The 20,594-nt window shown below is 49.8% G+C and overlaps 1 protein-coding gene across 6 annotated transcripts in view; it reads left to right on the top strand.

Moving 5' to 3' along the window:
• Positions 1 to 5,013: 5,013 nt before the first annotated feature.
• Positions 5,014 to 20,594, top strand: part of NTRK2 (neurotrophic receptor tyrosine kinase 2) — a 380,216-nt gene continuing 364,635 nt past the window's right edge. For 4 of the 6 annotated variants that reach the window (XM_038769419.1, XM_038769417.1, XM_038769418.1 and 1 more), the window contains exons 1-3: positions 5,449 to 5,506; positions 5,772 to 5,961; positions 6,409 to 7,099. In XM_038769419.1, coding sequence (XP_038625347.1) covers positions 6,867 to 7,099 — 233 coding nt within the window. In that variant the 5' untranslated portion in view covers positions 5,449 to 5,506; positions 5,772 to 5,961; positions 6,409 to 6,866. Of the gene's footprint in view, positions 5,367 to 5,448; positions 5,507 to 5,603; positions 5,631 to 5,771; positions 5,962 to 6,408; positions 7,100 to 20,594 lie in introns of those variants that run through there. The other 2 variants (XM_038769415.1, XM_038769416.1) reach the window with 2 other exon arrangements.

Raw genomic sequence — 20,594 nt, 5'->3', positions numbered from 1 at the left:
TCTCCCCCATTAAACTGAAAGCAGGGAATGTGTGACTGGCTTCTTTCTGTTGTACTTTCCCAAGCCCTTCGTGCTGTGCTTTGCACTCAATAGGAACTCAATCAATATACCATTGATTGGGGGGAGGGGCGTTGGTCCCACGAGTTTCAGGGGGAAACTAATTGCTGTCTCTCGCACAGGTGTTTAAGCTTGATACCTCCCCAGCCCAACCTCCCTTGTTCTAGGTTTACAACAGAACTCGAGAGGTTCGGAGCAGGGCTAAATTTCCAAAGCGGGTGCTGGGAAGAGATCAGCACTGGTCTCTCTGACCTGCCTACCGCTTCATTCATTCAATCGTATTTATTGAGCGCTTACTGTGTGCAGAGCACTGTATTAAGCGCTGGGGTAGATACAAGGTCATCAGATTGTCCCACGTGGGGCTCATAGTTTTAATCCCCATTTTCCAGATGAGGTAACTGAGGCCCAGAGAAGTGAGGTGACTTACCCAGTCACACAGCTGCCAAGTGGCAGAGTCAGGATTAGAACCCACGACCTCTGATTCCCAAGCCTAGACTTCTGACTTTCCACTAAGCACGTTGATCCTTTTCCAACCTTGTCTACCTCTCCCAGCTCTGCTCCTTGTTTTAGCACCCACTCTCCACATGAAAAAAAAATTGGCACTTGTGGGCTGAGGGAAACACCCCATTACCCTATTTTTTTTTCTTTCTTTCTCCCCCCTCCCCCCCCCGGGAAAAATTGCCAAAAGAACTGCTTTCAGGTTTCAGGTGGTCTTCAAGAGTGGCTCACACCCTCCAGAATGGACGGCCGCTGTCCAATAGGGAAGACAGAACCACGGGAATGAACGCTTCCTATTTCCCCGTCCTATTTCTCCACTTAACATGGAGACAGAACCAACTCCATTCGTTATTCTACAACGAAGCAGCATGAGAAGCAAGCATGAGTATGAGAAGCAAGCATGAGAATGAGAAGCAGCGTGGCTCAGTGGAAAGAGCACGGGCTTTGGAGCCAGACGTCATGGGTTCAAATCCTGGCTCTGCCAATTGTCAGCTGTGTGACTTTGGGCAAGTCACTTAACTTCTCTGGGCCTCAATTCCCTCATCTGTAAAATGGGGATTAAGATTGTGAGCCCCCCGAGGGACAACCTGATCACCTTGTAACCCCCCCAGTGCTTAGAACAGTGCTTTGTGCATAGTAAGTGCTTAATAAATTCTATTATTATTATTATTATTATTAAAACCCCAGTTTGGTCCCCACCACTTGGAGTGAATCAGGATCACCCAGAAAGGAGTGGGAAGGAGGGGGTGGGTAAAACTGACCAGGTCAAAGGGTCCTTAAAAACTGAGTAATCAAGCATTTAAATCCCAGAAATGGTGCTTGCTACTTGGTGAGAATATTCGCCTCTGAGTCAGTTCTCACCAAAGGATTGTTTGGCACCCTTCCCTGTAAGATGATGGGCTCTGTAACTGCTGGTCGCCAGGCTGAAAGAGGTGATTTAGGAATGCACTCTGAAATGTACGGTAGTCACAGGGTTTTTTTATGGGTTTGGGAGTCAGAGGACGTGGGTTCTAATCCCTGCTCCGCCATTTGTCTGCTGTGTGACCTTGGGCAAGCCACTTAACTTCTCGGTGCCTGTGACCTCATCTTTCCATCTGTAAAGTGGAAATGAAGACTTTGAGCCCCACTTGGGACAACCTGATGACCTTGTATCTACCCCAGCGCTTAGAGCAGAGCTTGGCACGTAGTAAGCCCTTAACAAATATTATCATTATTTATTATTATCAGAGCCACTTCCTGCTTTCGCGAAGTTGCCCGAAAATTCAGCGATCCGAGATAAACCACAAGGCTTTGCCGGGGAAGGAGTTCACTAAAGAACGTGTTGTGTTGGGAAGATGTCGAGGGGCGCGGAAAGAAACTTTAAAAGGCAGAAGAAAAGGTGATCGGAAACATTGGCTGGAGTTGTCAGGGCCTGTGTTCACTCTAGATAGGATCTTTGGTCGGCCGAGAGTCCTGCCCATCGCACCACCTTTCCTCCCCTCCCAGAGGTGTTTGGGTAAGAAATGGAATGCTATCCCTGATGTATTCTGCAGCCCTTAAAATAGCGACCACATTATTCTGGGAATCCTAGAAATGTCTTCTCTGTGTCCTGCCCGTGCACGCACCGTTGGAGGATTCGGTGAAGGGAGGATTCAGACGGATGGGGAGCGGGGTGGGAGGAGGGGACGCCTGGGTTCCGTTTCCCGCCGTGAGGGTCCTGCTCGCTTCGCCTGCGGCCCCACTGTCCCCCCGGTGGGAGGCAAAGGAAACAGCTAGAACAAATCCCGACTCCCCGCGGATACTGTAGCCACGGGGAGGGCGGCGTGGGAATAACGCGAGCGGGCGAGGGGTGCTTCTCGAGCTCACCTAAACGCTCAGAAGCGGAACATCGGCGCCCACTTTGTTCCCACATCACCCCACCTTCCGGAGAGAGGAAGGACCGGGAGCAAGAATGGGGGGCGGGGGGGGAAGCAGAGAGGAGAAGATAAACGATGGAGAGAGGTGAGACGAAGAGAGGAACTGCAGAAAAGCCAAGGGGAAGAGGAGAGGAGCAGGGAGAAACTAAGAGAGGGAAGACGGTGACATTGGGGGAGAAGGAGAGAGAGAAAGTGGAGCAGAGGAACAGCCCAGAGAGAGTAGAAAGTCGGAAGCAGAGCAGGCCGAAAGCGGTGGAGGAAATAATGAAACCTCGGAGGCTGTATTTCACTAGCATTTAGGAACGGGAACCCTAGGGCTCGAAGGGGCACTGGCTCATTCTTTCCTAGAAAAGCGACTTTTACAGTTCAGTCCTTCGGCTCTTGGAGGAGTGGGGTGGGATGGACCAATGGGAACGCTCCAGTCTCTTCCTCATCTTTCCCTTCTCCGCTGCCAAGAAGCAGTTGGAGTGGAGCCCAAGGGGGCATAATTTCTTAGAGAAGCAGCGTGGCTTAGTGACAAGAGCATGGACTTGGGAGTCAGAGGACGTGGGTTCTAATTCCGGCTCCGCCAGTCATCTGCTGTGTGACCTTGGGCAAGTCGCTTCACTTCTCTGGGCCTCAGTTCCCTCATCTGGAAAATGGGAATGAAGACTGTGAGCCCCACGCAGGACAACCTGATGACCTTGTAATAATAATAATGATGGCATTTATTAAGCGCTTACTATGTGCAAAGCACTGTTCTAAGCGCTGGGGAAGTTACAAGGGGATCAGGTTGTCCCACGGTGGGCTCACAGTCTTCAGCCCCCTTTTACAGATGAGGGAACTGAGGCCCAGGGAAGTGAAGTGACTTGCCCAAAGTCACCCAGCTGACAAGTCGCGGAGCCGGAACTTGAACCCATGACCTCTGACTCCAAAGCCCGGGCTCTTTCCACTGAGCCACGCTGCTTCTCTATGAAATGATTCCCCCTTGGGCTCCACTCCAACGGCTTACAACTATCAATCAATCAATCAATCGTATTTATTGAGCGCTTACTGTGTGCAGAGCACTGTACTAAGCGCTTGGGAAGTACAAGTCGGCAACACACAGAGACAGTCCCTACCCAACAACGGGCTCACAGCTGCTTAAAACAGTGATTGGCACATAGAAAGCGCTTAGCAAATGCCATCATCATTATCATTATTAGAAGGTCGATGGCAGCCGGAAGGAGGTGCTCGGACTGAAAAAGCCCTCGGCGTCCCCTCCCCGCGAACCAATTTTCCCGCGTTGAACTCCGACGGGCTCCAAGCGCCCAGGCCCGGCGACCTTGGTTTGGGTGACCTTGAGCAAATCGCTCGCCCTCGGTTTTCTCAGCTGTAAAATGGAGTGATAATAATCTTAACGACCTCACTGAGCCCGTGGGAGGGAGGTACTTGGAAAAAGTAAAAGCCAGGGGGGGTGAGAGGAGAGCCACCGTCGGTAACTGAGCCGGTGGAGATGCTGAGGGAGTTCCGGGGCGGGGCGGGGGGGGGGGGTACGGGCAAATGCCTGGTCAGAGTCGGGGGCTCAGTGATCGCGACTCCCTAGAACAGCCCAAACTCCCTGTAGAGTCGTGGCCCTGCTAGGCTGAATCGGGCGAATGCAGGGGTGGGAGTTGGGGGTGGGAAGGAGAGGAGGACGGGCCTTTTTCGGGCCCAGGGGAACGCCCGGAGGAGAGTATTTCGGAAAGTCTTATGGGATCTTTCCCCTCTCGGTTCCCAGGGAGCAAGGGAGAGTTCGTGGATTTCCTCCGGGCTCTCTGAGGCCTCTCCCCCACTTGGCAGATCAACGGCCCATGACGGCCGTAGCCAAACTGGTCTGGGGCCGAGGGGCGCTCGCCCATCGATCGCCCCTTCCCCCCGCTGTCCCCCCAAGCAAACTGCCCCTGGCCATTGTGGGGAAGTATGGCGCGGGGTGGGGGGTGGGCGGCGGCGGCGGCGAGGAAAGTCCTGGGGAGAGAGGGAGGGCAAGGCGAGGCCGAGGCCCGGGAGAGAGGAGCCAGTCGCCCATCCTTCCGGGTCCGCACCGCAGGTCACACATCTGGAGCGGACGCGGTGGTGGCGGCGGCGGCTGCTCAGGACCTGGCAAGTGCGGAGAGGACGGTTCCCACGCGGGGGCACTAGCGCTCTCCGGAGTCGCAGGCACTGCGGTGGATTTTCCTGCTCCTTTTAAATGACTGCGGAAAAGATTAAAAAAAAAGACACCCCTTCCCCGCACCCCCCCATCCCCTCCAAGAAGAACCACACATGCAAGGGCAAATTCTCAGACAAGTAATGGTCGTGCCATACATCAGCACCTGCGCTCTTCAAATCATTCCGTTTTTATTACAAGAGTCCAAAGGAACCCGTTTTTCTCGGCAGAATTCCGTCCCTCCCCGCGCTCTCGTTTCCTCCTCTGGGGAGACCAAGCGCGGAGATTTCGGTGTGCGAGAGCACCGGGCGACGCTCGTGCAAAGCCCCTTAACTACTGGCCCTGGACCTCAGAGTTGTTTCCAGGCTAAATCCTGCCCGTGCCAGTTCTCCATCCTCTAAAACAAGAGTCTCTCGCGGCCCGGGCATCGAAGCGTTCCAAGTTGCTGCAGAGGCTGCAGGAAGCCAGAGAGCTGCGTTTCCCTCCCAGAATGGGCCGTCACCCGTCTGGCCTCTCTCCCCTCCGTCCTCTGCCTCCCTTCCCTCTCCTCCGAAACGAGTTGGGAGAGAAAAAAGTCCTCTGCGGGGCTGGGAGAGGTCTCTTTTGCCAAAGCCCCAAGTCAGCTTAGAGAGATTGACCGAGGGGCCGCAGACTAGCCAAGCCCGCCGGCGGTCCCGACACGGGGCGGTGATGCTCCGTTTCCGATGCAGATCACGTTTGCATGTTTTTAGAGGAGCGCACTCTCCGTCTCTGTTTTAAGCGACAAGGGTGTATGTGTGTGTGCGCGTGTATCTGCGTGTGCGTGTTTGGGGGGATTGGGAGGGGGTTACTATTATAAAAGGGAATAGTCGCTGCCGCTGAAAAGGGGTGGCGATGAGGGGACTCGGTAGCTGCAGGAGAGTCTGTCACGGTATCTCTCTCTCCGTGCATGCACATAGACGCACCCAGACCCCGGCATACACACACACACCTATACACAACTGTGTGCGCGCGTGTGTGAGGGCTCGCATACGATTGCTGCTCAGCGCCTATTGGTATCTGGCCCCGGGCAGATCCTCCTCTCCCCCACCCCCAGGCTCCCCTCCCCCTTGGTTTGCTTTTGTCTTGAGGGTGTTGTGTTGTATGTTTGTGTGTGTGTGTCTCTGTGTGTGATTTTTTTAAATTATTTATTTCAGACTAATTTTCTGGAGTTTCTGCCCCTGCTCTGCGTCAGCCGTCACGTCACTTTGCCAGCAGGAGCAAGAACCGGAGCCGAAGCCGGAGCGGCGTTGGCTGGCACTGGGCTGGAGCAGGAGGCGCCCTCGTTCGGCCGCGGGAGCCTCCGGCCGGGGTGAACGGGGCCGGGGCCGCGGAAGCCGCCTGCGGGTGAGGAGCGGGGCCGGTGCTTCCAGGCTCCGCCGGGCCGCGCTGCCCCTGCCCCGCCCCTACCCGCCCTGCTCTGCCCTGCCCGGTCCCGAGACCCAGGTGGAGCGGACGGAGCCACCTGCTCCCGGGGCTGCGCAGGGCTCCTCGCCCGGGATGGGGCAGCGCCATCGGCGCGAACCCAGCGCTCCACCCCGGCGTCCCCCGAGGTCGCCTCCTCCCGCGGTCTGGAACTCGGCTTTGCCCAGCCGGGACTACCCGGAGGGAGCCCCCGCCTCCGCCTCCCGTCTCCCAGCTTCCCTCCCGCCATCCCCGGGCAGGGGGAGGGGTGGCCGGCACCGCGCCCGCGAGTCCGTGTTCGGGTTCCGCCGCCCCAGGGACGGGTCGGTCGGAGGGGCGACGGGGGTGGCTCAACCGTCTCTTATCCGGATCTCTTTTCCCTCCCCGCAGCCCCCAGGTGCAGCGACCGCATCGTCCTCGCCGGCGCATCCCGTGGGTCCAGCTCCTTCGGCCGCCGCCTCCCCCTGCCTGGAGGACCCCCGACCCCGCTGACGCTCATTCATTCATTCAATCGTATTTATTGAGCGCTTACTGTGTGCAGAGCACTGTCCTAAGCGCTTGGGAAGTACAAGTTGGCAACATATAGAGACGGTCCCTACCCGACAGTGGGCTAGCTTGGTCCCGTCATGCGGCGGCGGCGCCCCCCCCAGTGACCAGGCACGCGATGTCCCGTCCCCTCCCGCCGCTCTGAGTAGTGCTCTCGCCGGTGCCCTCGCCCGCACCCTCGGGGCGCCCCATCGCGCCGGACAGGGCAACCGGGGCCGATCCGAGCCGAGCAGGCGGCGCCGAGGGGCTGGGCTGGGCTGGGAGGGCTTGCGGGTCCCGGCTCTCTTCTGCCGTGGCCCGGGATGCTGCCGTGGAGGAGGAGGAGGAGGTGGTGCCATGGCCCCGAGCCCGGCATGGCGCGGCTCTGGGGCTTTTGCGGGCTGCTCGTCCTGGGCTTGTGGAGGGGCGTCCGGGCCTGCCCCGCGCCCTGCATCTGCAGCGCCACCCGGATCGCCTGCGGCGACGCCTCCCCGGGCTTGGTGGCCTTCCCGAGGCTGGAGCCCAGCACCGCCGACCTGGAGAACATCACCGAAATGTGAGTCCCCGCGCCGCTCCTTCCCCTTTCCCGCGCGGCCGCTCGGCCCCTCTCCCAGCCTCTCCCAGCCTTTCCTTCCTTTCCCCTTCTCCTCTTTGCCTTGCCCCCGTCCCCCCCGGCCCCAGCCCTTCCCCACTTTTCATGCCCTTCTCTTCTCCCCTCCTTCCCCCCTTCCTACCAGTTCTTTCCTTCCTTCCTTAAACTCCTTGCCCTTCTTTAATCTCTTCTGCCCTGTCCTTTCCCCTCTTTGCCTTCCCCCTTACCTCAGTCCCATCTCCTTTCCTCGCCCCCTTTTTCCCCCTTTTCGTTATTTTCTACCCTCTCTTCTCCTTCCCTTCAGTCCCTTCCTCCCTTATATTCTTTCCCCCTTTCTCCTTAATCCTATTTCCCCTTCCCTTCTGCCCCTTCTCTCCTTTCCCCCTCTGCCTTGTTCCTGTCTCCTTTCCCTGTTCCCCATCCCTTTCCTCCGGTTCACTCTTTTTCTTTAACCTCTCTCTCCCTGTACCCTCCAGTCCTTTGCTCCCTTGTAACTTGTCTCTCCCCTCTCTCCATACCCTCTCTTTACCTTTCTCTCTTTACCTTTCTTCCGTTTTCCCTTTCTCTCTCCCCTTTTCCCATCCCCATCCCTTTCCTCCTTTTCTGTGTCCTCCCTCTCCCTTCTCTCCAGTCCCTTTCCCCCCTGCACTCCGTTCCCCTCTTCACTCCCGTCTCCCCTTTCCCCTTCTCGTCTTTACCTCTCTCCCCCTTCCCCTCTTTGCCTTTCTTCCTTCTCCCCATCCCCATCCCTCTTTCCTGTCTCTGTCCCTTCCCTCCTTTTCACTCCATTACCGTGTCCTCTCTTTCCCCTTCTCTCCAGTCCTTTTCTCCCTCCCTTGCACTGTTTCCCACTTCTCTCTCTTCTCCCGTCCCCTGTCCCTTTTTTCCTTCGCCCCTTCCTTATCCTTTTCTCTCCTTTCTCTCGTCTCCTCTCCCCTTTCCCTCCAGCCCCTCCTTCCTTTCATCCCATTCTCCTCTTTCCCCTTCCCACTCTCATCGGCCCTTGCCTGTCTCCCCCCAACCCCTCCGGGAGGTCAGGTAACCCACGGTGACTGAAACATAGCTAAAGCCAACAGTTGGAGAAACATCTGAAGCAGCAGAATATGGCTAGGGAAGGAGACCCACTTGTCAATCACCCGTCGACCCCTCTAGTCAGTAACAGATATTCAGAGACAGAGCGATATGATTTTTATTTCAACCATAGGGGATATAATCACAGCTGCATTTTCCACTCTGAGGGTTCCTTCCATGTGTTATGCATTTCATATGCAGTGTGTGTATTTGATATTCATGGTATATGTAAATGACTTGGGTAAGGAAATCTTTAGGATGCCTTCTCTAAGATACTGTGTTTGTGGCTGGTGTGTGTGTGTGTGTGTGTGTGTGTGTGTGTGTGTGTGTGTGTGTGTGTGTGTGTGTGTGTGTGTGTGTTGGGTAAGGAGAGTTAGGGTCATTCTTTAGAGAAATTCTTTAGAGAAGTTAATGGTGATTCTTTAGAGAAATCTTCCCCCTTTATGATTGATTCTCTGAAACCTGACAAAGGAGGTTAAAATCCCCCCCCCCCCCACCATATCCTTCTTGGGATTTGGGAGGTAACCAATTTTTCTTTTCATTTCCATATATCAGAAAATGCCTAGGAGATTGAGTCTAGAGATGATTTTGAAAATGATCTGTAAGATGAGAAGTTCTGCGCGTTGAAATGCACTCGCTCAAAAGGAAAATGTGATAGTTGGAAGCTTAAAAGCCTGGTCTGATTTAATTTAGGCTTGACTTCCCAGAGATATAATTTCAAAACCATTTAGATTATAAATCTTAATTGCCCATTGTACAATTTCCTGGGAATAGGTTGGGTGATAAAGCAGGGTAGTACCGAGGTGGGGGTGGGGGAAGTACAAGATCATTGTACCAGTAGAAAATTCCAGCTTTTGGGATTCGGAAAGAGCAGGAAATTGCAGGTTCCAACTTCTTGTTTTATGCTGCCATATCGCAACTCTATTGATCTCTCTGTTCTGTCCTCACCTTTGTTTTAATGCATTTGTGGGGAGTTCTTGCTTGTTGGATTAATCTCTGAAACCTAGGTTTATTCAGTCCCGTAAGAAAATGACCATGGGATGTTTACTCTTGTCTTTCTCTTTTAAAGGGAGATAGCGTGTCCCAAGAGAGGGGTTGGAGAAGTGGTCTTCTAGCTGGCAGTGTGTTTGCATATAGTATTTCACCTGCTCTGCTTCTCTGAGACTAATTGACAGAGAGTTCTGACCCTGGACGTGAATACAGTGTCCTTCCAATTTTCATTTCCCTTGCCCTGCCGCTTATTATCATACCACTGTGGCACCCTGCTAAGTCTCAGGAGGAAAGTGAATTCAAGCCAAACTCTGCTCAGATGAGTTTTTTCGGTTTGGGGCTGTCAGATGGGAAAACCGATGCCAACACCATCGGTTCTGAACCTGTTTGGCAGGTCCAGATTAACAACAGTCACAGGTTCAGAGGAAGGAGATGGAAGATGCAAGGACGGTGCCTTCTTTCTTCTAGTCTGGTTTTTGAAATATCTAGACTAATTAGGCAAAGACTGAGTCAAAATTTGGCTTCCTTTTTAGATTTCAAGAGGAAAAATTATGTAATGCAGTGCCACTTTAGATTATTTTGTCTCTTCTGTTCCTTTGTGCCATTCATTGGCATTCATCCCCCCCTCCCCCAACCCCCCACCATGTTTGGGGGTGAATACATTGGCATAGGAGAGGAGAGAAGTACAGGAATTCTTCATTCTAGTCAATTTTTCAGGGCTTAATTACAAAACAAACAGGCACAAACAAATCAAAGGGCCAATCTCTGGCTGTCTTCAGTGTTGCCTGATAGAGATTCTTTGAGACAGTCGATTTTTATGGGGAGAGAGAAGCTCCCCAAGTGACTGCCCGTTTCAGCATTTTGCTGCATCTCTGAAGGAGCTTCTTGATTTCCCAAGTTATTATTTGCCCCATTATTTTCTTCCCTTGGAATGTTGAAAACTCAGGGAAACGCCAAGGAAAGGGCAGGGATGAAAGCCTTAGAAGAGAGTTGTGAATGTGTGTGTGGTGGGGGGGGGGGGGGTGCGGGGAAGGGGGGACATGCATGTGAGTGAGGGGCTTGGGAGTCTGGAGTCCTGACAGTTTTATCCTTGGCCCTGTCTGGTGTTTGGCATGACCTTGTCCCAATCAGTCCACCTCTTCTGGCCTCAGTTCCTTCAACCACCAAATGAAGAGCACTTGTCTGGAGAGTGAGGAGGGGTTGCATTTCAAAGAGCCCATCTAGCTTTCAAAAGTTGTTCTCAAAGCACTGGAAATAATGCCTGGTGCCTGATTTTTCTTGGGTATTTTTGCACTCATGGGAGTCTTGCTCTGTTTTCGATCCTGCCGGATAACGGGACTAATATATAAACCTCTGAAGGAGTGACATTTCATTGGCCCCCAGGTTTGGGGGGGAAGGGAGTGAGAGCCCTTGATTGTGCTTCTCCTTCTTCCCAAAAAACAAAAGCAGAGCTTGTTCAAAATTGTTTTCTTGGCATCAACGGGTCATGATTGCATTAAAAACAAATTCAGGTGATTGGAACATGTCAAATGAATAACCATCATTTAAAAAAACCCAACACCTTTAGCATTTCCAAATGGAAATCTAAACATTAAATATGCAATAAATGTGTCTTAGAAATAGGTAATAAAACCCTCTGAAGTAAGCCCTGTAAAGGCATAGTTAAGAAAAGATACAATCATTGCTTGTCTAATGTACATTTTAAAAAATTAAGTATAACAGTTCTTTGCCTCATTCTATGAACCTTTTATGCAAATATCCTTCCCACTTGGCAGTATCAACTTTCATACTATTTCCTAATTAATGCTGAACATTAATACCATACCACCCTTTGGGGAATGAAACAGAATCTAGGTTTTCTTGTAAGTCGGTGCCTCTCGTTCTTTTCAAACTTTCCTTATTCTAAATTGAATGCTGGCCCATGTTCAAATCTTACAGAAAATTACCCACCACTGTTGGATGCTTATACCCCACCAGTGATGAATCTGCTTGTACCCTGGCCATTTCATAGTAGCAGTGCTACATCGAAGCAGAATTCATAAGTGAATCCTGAATTCAAGAGTTCGTAGCACTTCCTATATGCAGGTCATTGTCGGCGTATTTCACAGTTCTAATGTCATGCCAGTAATATATTGATTTAAGACTATTTAACTCAACACTTTGCAATTATAATTAATTGTTCTTCAGAATGCAAAACTTGATAGGAAGAGTATTTGGTTTTTATTGCTAAATCAGATATTTACTTTTCAGTTTTTCTAAGTGGAGAGTCTAGAGATTTGGATGGTGGGTTACATACATTCAGGAACCACAAAGTAAATTTCTAGTGCCGCTACCCAAACCACTCTAGACTTGCTAATAAATAAGGCACAGCCTAATTTCCATGATCAATTATTTAATGTGACTTATGAGTTTGTGTTGAAGACATCTGGCCTTGTGGAACAAGCGCTTAGTACAGTGCTCTGCACACAGTGAGTGCTCAATAAATATGATTGAATGAATGAATGAACTTGATCACCTTATATCCTCCCAGCGCTTAGAACAGTGCTTCTAACAGTGCTCCTCCCCCTCTCCACCCCCTCCTCCTCCCCTTCTCCACCCCCCTGCCTTACCTCCTTCCCTTCCCCACAGCACCTGTATATATGTTTGTACGGATTTATTACTCTATTTATTTTACTTGTACATATCTATTCTATTTATTTTATTTTGTTAATATGTTTTGTTTTGTTCTCTGTCTCCCCCTTCTAGACTGTGAGCCCGCTGTTGGGTAGGGACCGTCTCTAGATGTTACCAACCTGGGCTTCCCAAGCGCTTAGTACAGTGCTCTGCACACAGTAAGCGCTCAATAAATATGATTGATTGATTGATTGATAGTCTTAACAAAACTCAAGCTCAGTGGGAACCTTTGGAGTCTTTCATTTCATCCTGCTAATCTCTGCTTTATATAGATTTTAATACCCTTTGTGAAACAGTTGAAAAGACCCCTGACCCCTGCCCCGCCCCCTCCCCCCCCCCCCCCAAATTCCCTTCATTGACTCTCCAGGAAAATGTGTGTGATTTTTCCCTGAAACCGATAGTTCCTCTTGGGAATTCAAGGCTATGAAGTAATGGCAGACCCTGGGCTATAGATTATTTCAAGCAAGTAATGGAATGTTGAGATAATGCAAAGAGGTGCCCCTCTAGAGGTTGAGGCTGGTGACCATTTCCGTACTCTACAAACCTCTATCTGAAGCATATTCCCTCCATTGTAAGTAAACATTAGCCTGCAGTGTTTGACCTGAAAGTTATGAGCTGAATGTTGAATGAATAGCTGCAAGTCTAGGGCTTGCTCTCTGACATATGCTGAATTAGGTCTCTGATTCTATCCAGGTCAAAGAAGGCTAGTTTTACTTTTAGGGAGGGAGGGGGGAGAGTTACTTTATACCTTGTGTGGCTTGGCAAGTGGCTCCTATTCTGGTGCATCCCTCAGCCACCTAGTCCAGGAAGAGTGCCCAGATTTCTTTTCTGGGCCAGTCAATTCTTGTGGCCACTGGCCAAGGGTTTGTTGTACAGACAACTTTTTCTTTCAGGCTATGTTTCACTGCTTCCCCACTCTCCTCTCCTCCTACCAGTATGAAGATCTTCAGACAGGATCAATAGATCCGACAGGCCATCGCTCTCTCCCCCTTCAAAGCCTTATTGAAGGCACATCTCCTCCAAGAGGTCTTCTCTGACTAAGCCCTCCTTTCCTCTCCTCCCTCTCCTTTCAGCATTGCCGTGACTTGCTCCCTTCATTCATCCCCCCTGCTCCCAGCCCCACAGCACTTATGTCCATATCTGTAATTTTATTTATTTGTATTAATGCCTGTCTCCCCCTCTGGACTGTAAGCTCGTTTTGGGAACGGAATGTGTCTGTTTATTGTTGTGTTGTCCTTTCCCAAGCACTTAGTACAGTGCTGTGCACACAGTCAGTGCTCAGTACATACGATTGATCGATTAATTGGATGGTATTTATTGAGCGCTGACTGTGCAGAACACTGTATAGAGCTTTTGGGAGACTGTGCTATAATAGAGTTGGTGGACACGTTCCCTGGCCACAGTGAGGGTCGGGACTTGTGTATGTGCTGTGCTCAGTCAACAGAATGGATTGAGCACGTACTTTATGCAGAGCGCTGTATTGGATGCAGTTCCAGCCCTCGAGGAGCTTGCACTCTAGTAGAGGAGACAAGCCGGTGCAAACTGCCAAATGAACAACGGGGAGAAGAGTAAGAGCAGAGATTCAAATGAGGAAAAACCCAAGGAATGAAATGAATCATAAACCAATAAAGTCACAGGCGCGTCTTTTTCTAAGAACTAAAGGATCAGCACTCCCTTTCTTAAAATAACAGACTTCTAGGAGGAAGGAGACCCGGCTGACAGAGGATAATTAACCAAATTGAACATCAAAAAAATGACTGCAAACGATGATAAGCGCGCGGCTTCAGGAACTGTTACCTGGTCACTCATCTAGCCAACCTACGTCGATAGATCAATCAGTGGTATTTATTGAGTGCTTACTGTGTGCAGAGCACTGTACTAAGCACTTAAGAGAGGACAATATAACAGAGTTGGTAGTCACGTTCCCTGAGAAAGGAAGCCCACTTTTCTGGCCCCTGTTATCCTCTACAAATCTTAGAGGCAATTCTTTTTTTCCTCACATAATATCTACTTATTTTGATTTTATTTTTTCTATTTATGTAAAAAACCTTCCCTCTGCAGAGCTCTAAATGGTACACAGAGAACTTTTTAAAATTTTCTGTTCAGCCAGGAAAATAAGCAGCTGAATGGCTCTTTCATATATTGCTTTTTAAATGTTTTTTTAAATGCCCCAAAGTGGGACAGGCTTGAGATGGGCATATGTGCCCATTGCTGGATCATTTGCCTCTAAGTTTAATATCATGGGACCTTCTTGAAATTGGGTCTCTGTTCCCATGTGAAGACCAGTAAGCAATCTGTCTCTCCAGCTAGATTGTGAATTGCTTGAGGGCAGGGAGCAGCATGGCCTAGTGGAAAGATCTGGTCTTGGGAGTCAGAGAACCTGGGTTCTAATCCTGGTTCTGCTAGTTGCCTGCTCTGTGACCTTGGACAAGTCACTTAACTTCTCTGGGCCTCAGCTACCTCATCTGTAAAATGGGAATTGAGACTGTGAGCCCCACATGGAACAAGGACTGTGTCCACCCTGATTTCCTTGTACCCACCCCAGCGCTTAGTACAGTGCCCTCCACGTAGTACACACTTAACAAAAACCACAGTTATTATTATTCACTTCTCTGGGTCTCCACTTCCTCATTAGTGCAGTGGGGATTCAATCCCTGTTCTCCCTCCTCCTTAGACTGTGAGCCCCTTGTAGGATGAGCACTGTGTCCAACTTGAACTCATTCCTACCCCAGTTTTTGTTTGACACACAGTAAGAACTTAACAAATACCATTAACATAATGAAGATATGAAGTTGGCGAAGTCCTCTGAGATCGTCCAAAGGACGGAAAAGGACAGATGGGAATTGCTCTTTTTTTCGACAAAATGTACTTAAAGGCACTGTGACACCTGCTTTGGTGTGGTGCAAATGTTACCAAAGGCCCAGTCAGAAGAGAAAAGTGGGGGGCAAATGGAAACGTCTGTTGTCTGCCAATGTCTGTTGGATTTTGTCTAGCTAATATCCAAATGGGGATGCCATTTTCTTAGGTTTCCTGGGGGGTCCAACGTGTAGATATCTGTGCAGACAAGACACAGAAGAAGAAGCAGGGTTCATTCAGTCGTATTTATTGAGCTCTTACTGTGTGCAGAGCACTGTACTAAGCACTCGGGTGAGTACACTATAACAATGAGCAGGCCCATTCCCTGCCTACAATCAGTTTACAGTGGATAGAGCCTGAGCCTGGGCCTGGGAGTCGGAAGGACTTGGGTTCTAATCCTGGCTCCGCCACTTGTCTGCTTTGTGACCTTGGGCAAGTCACTTCACTTCTCTGGGCCTTAGTTCCCTCATCTGTCAAATGGGGATTAAGACTGTGAGCCCCATGGGGGACATCAATCAATCAATCAGTGGTATTTACTGAGTACTTACTATGTGCAGAGCACTGTGCTAAGAGCTTGGGAGACTACCATAGAATTAGCAGACACGTTCCCTGCCCATAACAGGACTGTGTCCAACCTGATTAGCTTGTATCTACCCCAGTGTTTAGGGCAGTACCTGGTACATAATAATGATAATAATGATAATAATAGTATTGTTAAGCACTTACTATGTGCCAGGCACTGTAATAAGTGCTGGGGTGGATACAAGCAAATCAGATTGGACACAGTCCCTGTCCCATGTGGGGCTCCTAATCTCAATCCCCATTTTACAGATGAGGTAACTAAGGCCCAGAGAAGTAAAGTGACTTGCCCAAGGTCACATAGCAGACGCATGGCAGAGCCGGGATTAGAACCCATGACCTTCTGACTCCCAGACCCGGGCTCTATCCACTGCGCCATGCTGCTTCTTGTAAGTGCTTAACAAATACCATTAAAGAAAAGGAGGAGGGGGAGGTGTGATGCGCACGGGTGCACGTGTGTGTGTAGAATTTGAGAAGGATGAGAGAAAGGGGAGTATGGAGGAAGGGAGGAATGTCTATGTAGGTGGCAGGGGCTGGGCATGAGGTTGGGTCAGGGGAGAGGTTGGCATAGAGGGAAGTGAGGGAGAAGGAAGGAGGTCGATGCCCTCAACCTCATCTCACCATCCTCAGGGAGAGTCAGCCAACTCGGCACATCAAACTGTATTGTAGGAACAGCTGTGTGATCAACACATTCACCACTGCAAGTCAGGTTCTCATTCTCATTCTGTCATTTTGCCCACGAATGTACTTTGGGGCTTGGTGTTTGCAGGCTTCTCAGAACAACTGGGCCAGAGTCTCTTCTTGGGTAACTCCATGGAAAATTCCCCTAGAGTTCAGTAGTGAGTGAGCTCAGTATAAACTGAGCAACGTTGACACTGAGAAGCCAATCAGGAATGATAACAAGGCTCTTCTTTTGAGGAGACCAAGACTCAGCCTTCCCTAGCTATCATCCCTGGAAAATAGATGGTCCTTTTCCTCCGACACCACATTCTTCTTCATATCTCCGCACCTCTTTTGGCTGTAATGTGGTGGCAGGGAGGGAATCTAGGTCTTTGGATGCTAGCAGCAGGTCCTATTGCTGCTTTACATGCTCTGCACGACACAGCGTGACACTTTTGTAATGCTACGAATAATTGTGGTATTTGTTCAGTGCTCACTATGTGCCAAGCACTGTACTAACACAGGGGTTATAATAATGATGGTATTTGTTAAGCATTTACTATGTGCCAAACACTGTTCTAAGGGCTGGGCACTGGTAGATGCGTAATAATCAGGTCCCACATGGGGCTCATAGCCTAAGAAGGAGGGAGAACAGGTATTAAATCCCCATTTTGCAGATGAGGAAACTGAGACACAGAGAAGTGAAGTGACTTGCCCAAGGTCACACAGCAGACAAATGGCAGAGAAAGGACTAGAACCCAAGTCCTCTGACTCCCAATTCCATGCTCTTTCCACTGGGGCACACTGCTTCTTGTATCACACCATTTATTTAGAAAGACCTTTTCAGCCACACCTGCATGGGGCGGATAGCATCTCACCGTCAAGTTATGTCACTTTCAACTCCCAGGGACGGCGGCATATGTTTTTTTTCCACAGAGCTCAAAGTGCTTTACAGAGGTTCCCTCATTTGTTCTCATGCATGTACATATCCTGTTGGAGAGGATGCTTTGAGGTTGCCTTTGAACACATGTATTGAAAAAGAACATTCAGCATTGTGATAATTAGGAGATCAGAGAAATACTGTTGATGGATCGACTGATCGAAAACCAAACTGGACTGAATTTTGAGCTTCCTCCCTCCTTAATTGGTTAGAAAGTCTTGACCAGAAAGGAAGAATGGAAGCTACCGAAGGTTGTGGTTGTTGACTTGGAGGAATTCAGGGCTGGATCCCTTGGATTTTGAAACTGATCATAATCAGTCAGAAGTGGAGGATAAAGGCCAGCGGAAGGGGAGAAAAGAAAAAGTAATAGTGGGGTGTTTGGGGGCTCTTTTCCCAATTCCTTTTTCGGGGAGAAGGGGGATCTTGGAATTGGAGTTCTTCCGACCTGTTTCAAATGTGATTCTTTAGTGTCAGTTTTGGGATCTAGTGTGTATATTGAGTTTTAGCCATGGAGCTGACCGCGTAAGTAGGATCCTGCACCCTGGGGGAAAGTGCAACAGGCAGAGAGAGGGAAATGTGCGTTTCCAGCAATCCTGCTTTTCTTTTTCCTTCCAAACCACGCTACTGTTGAACTTGTGGAAGGCACAGGTGGATGGCAAGAGGTTTACAGAACAAGATGAATTGCTTCTTGAGCAGCAGTTTGCAACAGACAGTGGTTGAATTGGTTTCCACCGTAAATGCAAGGTGTTCAAAGAAAATCTTTTTCATGCAAATGCCAACGGGCACATGCTGCTTCTTTCCTAACCTCTTCCTCCTTGCACATTTAGGTCATATTTTCATTTCAAGTGAGTGACTGGGGCAGTGTAGGGGGATTATCATGATTATTTTTGACACTTCTTTAATGCTTTCACGATACTAACCATTGGAGAAAGGCACAGACACAGCGATCATGACACAGTCCCTGACCCACGGGGGCTCATGGTCTAAAATTGGAGGAATAATAGTAATGGTGGTAATTGTTAAGCGCTTACTACATGCCAAGTGCTGGGGTAATGATAATAATAATAATAACAGTAATGGTATTTGTTAAGCACTTACTGTGGGCCGGGAACTCTACTAAGCACTGGGGTGGATACAAGCAAATCGTGTTGGACACAGTCCCTGTCCCACAAGGGGCTCACAGTCTCAATCCCCATTTTACAGATGAGGTAATTGAGGCCCAGAAAAGTGAAGTGACTTGCTCAAGGTCACACAGCAGACAAGTGGCAGAGCCACAATTAGAACCCACATCCTCTGACTCCCAGGCCCATGCTCTATCCACTAAGCCATGCTGCTTAGATCATCAGGCTGGGGCATAGTCCCTGTCCCACACAGGGCTCACAGTCTGAGAGGGAGGGAGAACAGGGATTTCATCGCCTTTTTACAAATGAGGAAACTCAGGCCCCGAACAACAATGGTAATAGTACTAATAATAATTATGGTATTTGTTAAGTGCATACTATGCGCCAAACACTATTCTAAGCATTGGGGTAGATACAAGGTAATCAGGCTGTCCCATGTGGGGCGCACAGTCTTCATCCTCATTTAACAGAAGTAACTGAGGCACAGAGAAGTGAAGTGCCTTGTCCAAGGTTACACAGCAGACAAGTGGAGGAGCCGGATTAGAACCTGGGTCCTCTGACTCCCAATCCCGTGCTCTTTCCACTAAGCAGAGTAGTGAAGAGACTTTCCCAAGGTCACACAGTAGACAAGTGGTGGAACTTGGATTTAAACCCAGGTCTCCGGACACCCAATCGTGTTCGCTTTCCACTGGTTCATGCTGCTTCTCTCCTGGGAAATGGACCACGGACCTCCTGAAATAATGGGGGAAATGCATCAATAGCCCCAGAAAGACTGGCTAATGCTTATGATGATGGTATTTGTTAAGCGCTTACTATGTGCCTGGCACTGTACTAAGTGCTGGGGTAGCTACAAGCAAATCAAGTTGGACACAGTGCCTGTTCCACGTGGGGCACACAGTCTCAATCCCCATGTTACAGATAACTGAGGCCCAGAGAAGTGAAGTGACTTGCCCTGGGTCGCACAGCAGACAATTGGTGGAGCCAGGATGAGAACCCACGACCTTCTGAATCCTAGGCCCATGCCCTCTCCACTACACCAGGCTGCTTCCTCACAGCTTCGGCAGGGCCATCCGTGGTCCAGCTGTTCCAAGCCTTCTTGGCATTCTTAGAGTTGGGAGGATTCCCACTTGCCTGGTCCGGTCCAGAAAGCAGAACTGAATCCTGAGGTGGATGGGGAGGGGAGAGAGGCACTGCCCCAGGACCCTTTGGAAGGAGAATACCCAAGAGGTGGACGTACACACAGCTCCTACCGACTGAGCGCCAAGCTTCCTTGGCATTTGACAGTGCCCATGTTCCATTATGTGTGTATGAGAAGCATTATGAGGAGCAGCAAGGCACAGTGGATAGACCGCGGGCCCGGGAGTCAGAAGGTCATGGGTTCTAATCCTGGCTCCACCACTTGTCTGCTGTGTGACCTTGGGCAAGTCGCTTCACTTCTCTGTGCCTCAGTTACCTCATCTGGAAAGTGGGGATTGAGACTGGGAGCCCCACCTGGGACAGGGACCGTGTCCGACCCGATTTGCTTGTATCCACCAAGACACTTAGTACAGTGCCCGGCACAGTGCTTAACTTATGCTATTATTATTATTATTATTATTATTATTATTCTACTACTATGAGTGGGGTGTTCCATTACCCGAGTCGGGGAGACCCAGGCCACTATTTGGAATTGGGGTCCTCAGCTTCTGCACGTCTTCCTGTGCCAGCAATGGAGGGGATTTTCCTTTGGTGCTCTCAGGCTCCTCTCCTGCACCCCAAGATCCCCCCCACCCCAATCCAAAACTTGTTAAGACTGTCTTCTCCCCTACCTTGACTCTGTCAGGGTCAGGGATTTTCAACCACCAGAGATGCTGGGAGTGGGAGTCTAGTAGATGTTCTTTGTTACCACCTGAACCCAAGTTCACTGTGTTAGAGTATAAGCTCCTTGTGGTCAGGGACTGTGTCTTGTGCTTCTGTTGTATTTCTCAATTGTACTCAGGAGTGCTTAAGAAATACAACTACTCTTACTGCGGCCTGGGAGGCAGAAGTCAGTCAGTCAGTTGTATTTACTGAGTGCTCACTGTGCCCTTGGAAGAGTACAATATAATAATAATAATTATGGTATTTGTTAAGAGCTTACTATGTGCCAAGCACTGTCCTAAGAACTGGGTAGATACAAGGTAATCAGGTTGTCCCACGTGGTGCTCACAGTCTTAGTCCCCATTTGACAGATGAGGTAACTGAGGCACAGAGAAGTTAAATGACTTGCCTAAGGTCACACAGTGACAAGTGGTGGAGTTGGGATTAGAACCCATGTCCTCTGACTCCCAAGCCCGTAGTCTTTCCACTAAGCCATGGAATACAACAACGAACAAATTCCCTGCCCACAATGAGCTTACAGTCTAGAGGGTTCCAGCATGGCATCATGTGGGACAGGGACTGTGTCCAACCCAATTTACTCGTATTCATCCCAGCACTTAATACAGTGCCTGGCACATAGTAAGCTCTTAACAAATACCACAGTTATTATTACTACTACTACTACTACTACTGAAGCTGTGCAGGCAAAAAATATCAATGGCATCAGAAG

Source organism: Tachyglossus aculeatus, chromosome X4, assembly GCF_015852505.1.
Source record: "Tachyglossus aculeatus isolate mTacAcu1 chromosome X4, mTacAcu1.pri, whole genome shotgun sequence".
In the NCBI taxonomy this organism is placed as follows: Eukaryota; Metazoa; Chordata; class Mammalia; order Monotremata; family Tachyglossidae; genus Tachyglossus; species Tachyglossus aculeatus.
This window is presented reverse-complemented; position numbering and strand designations above follow the sequence as displayed.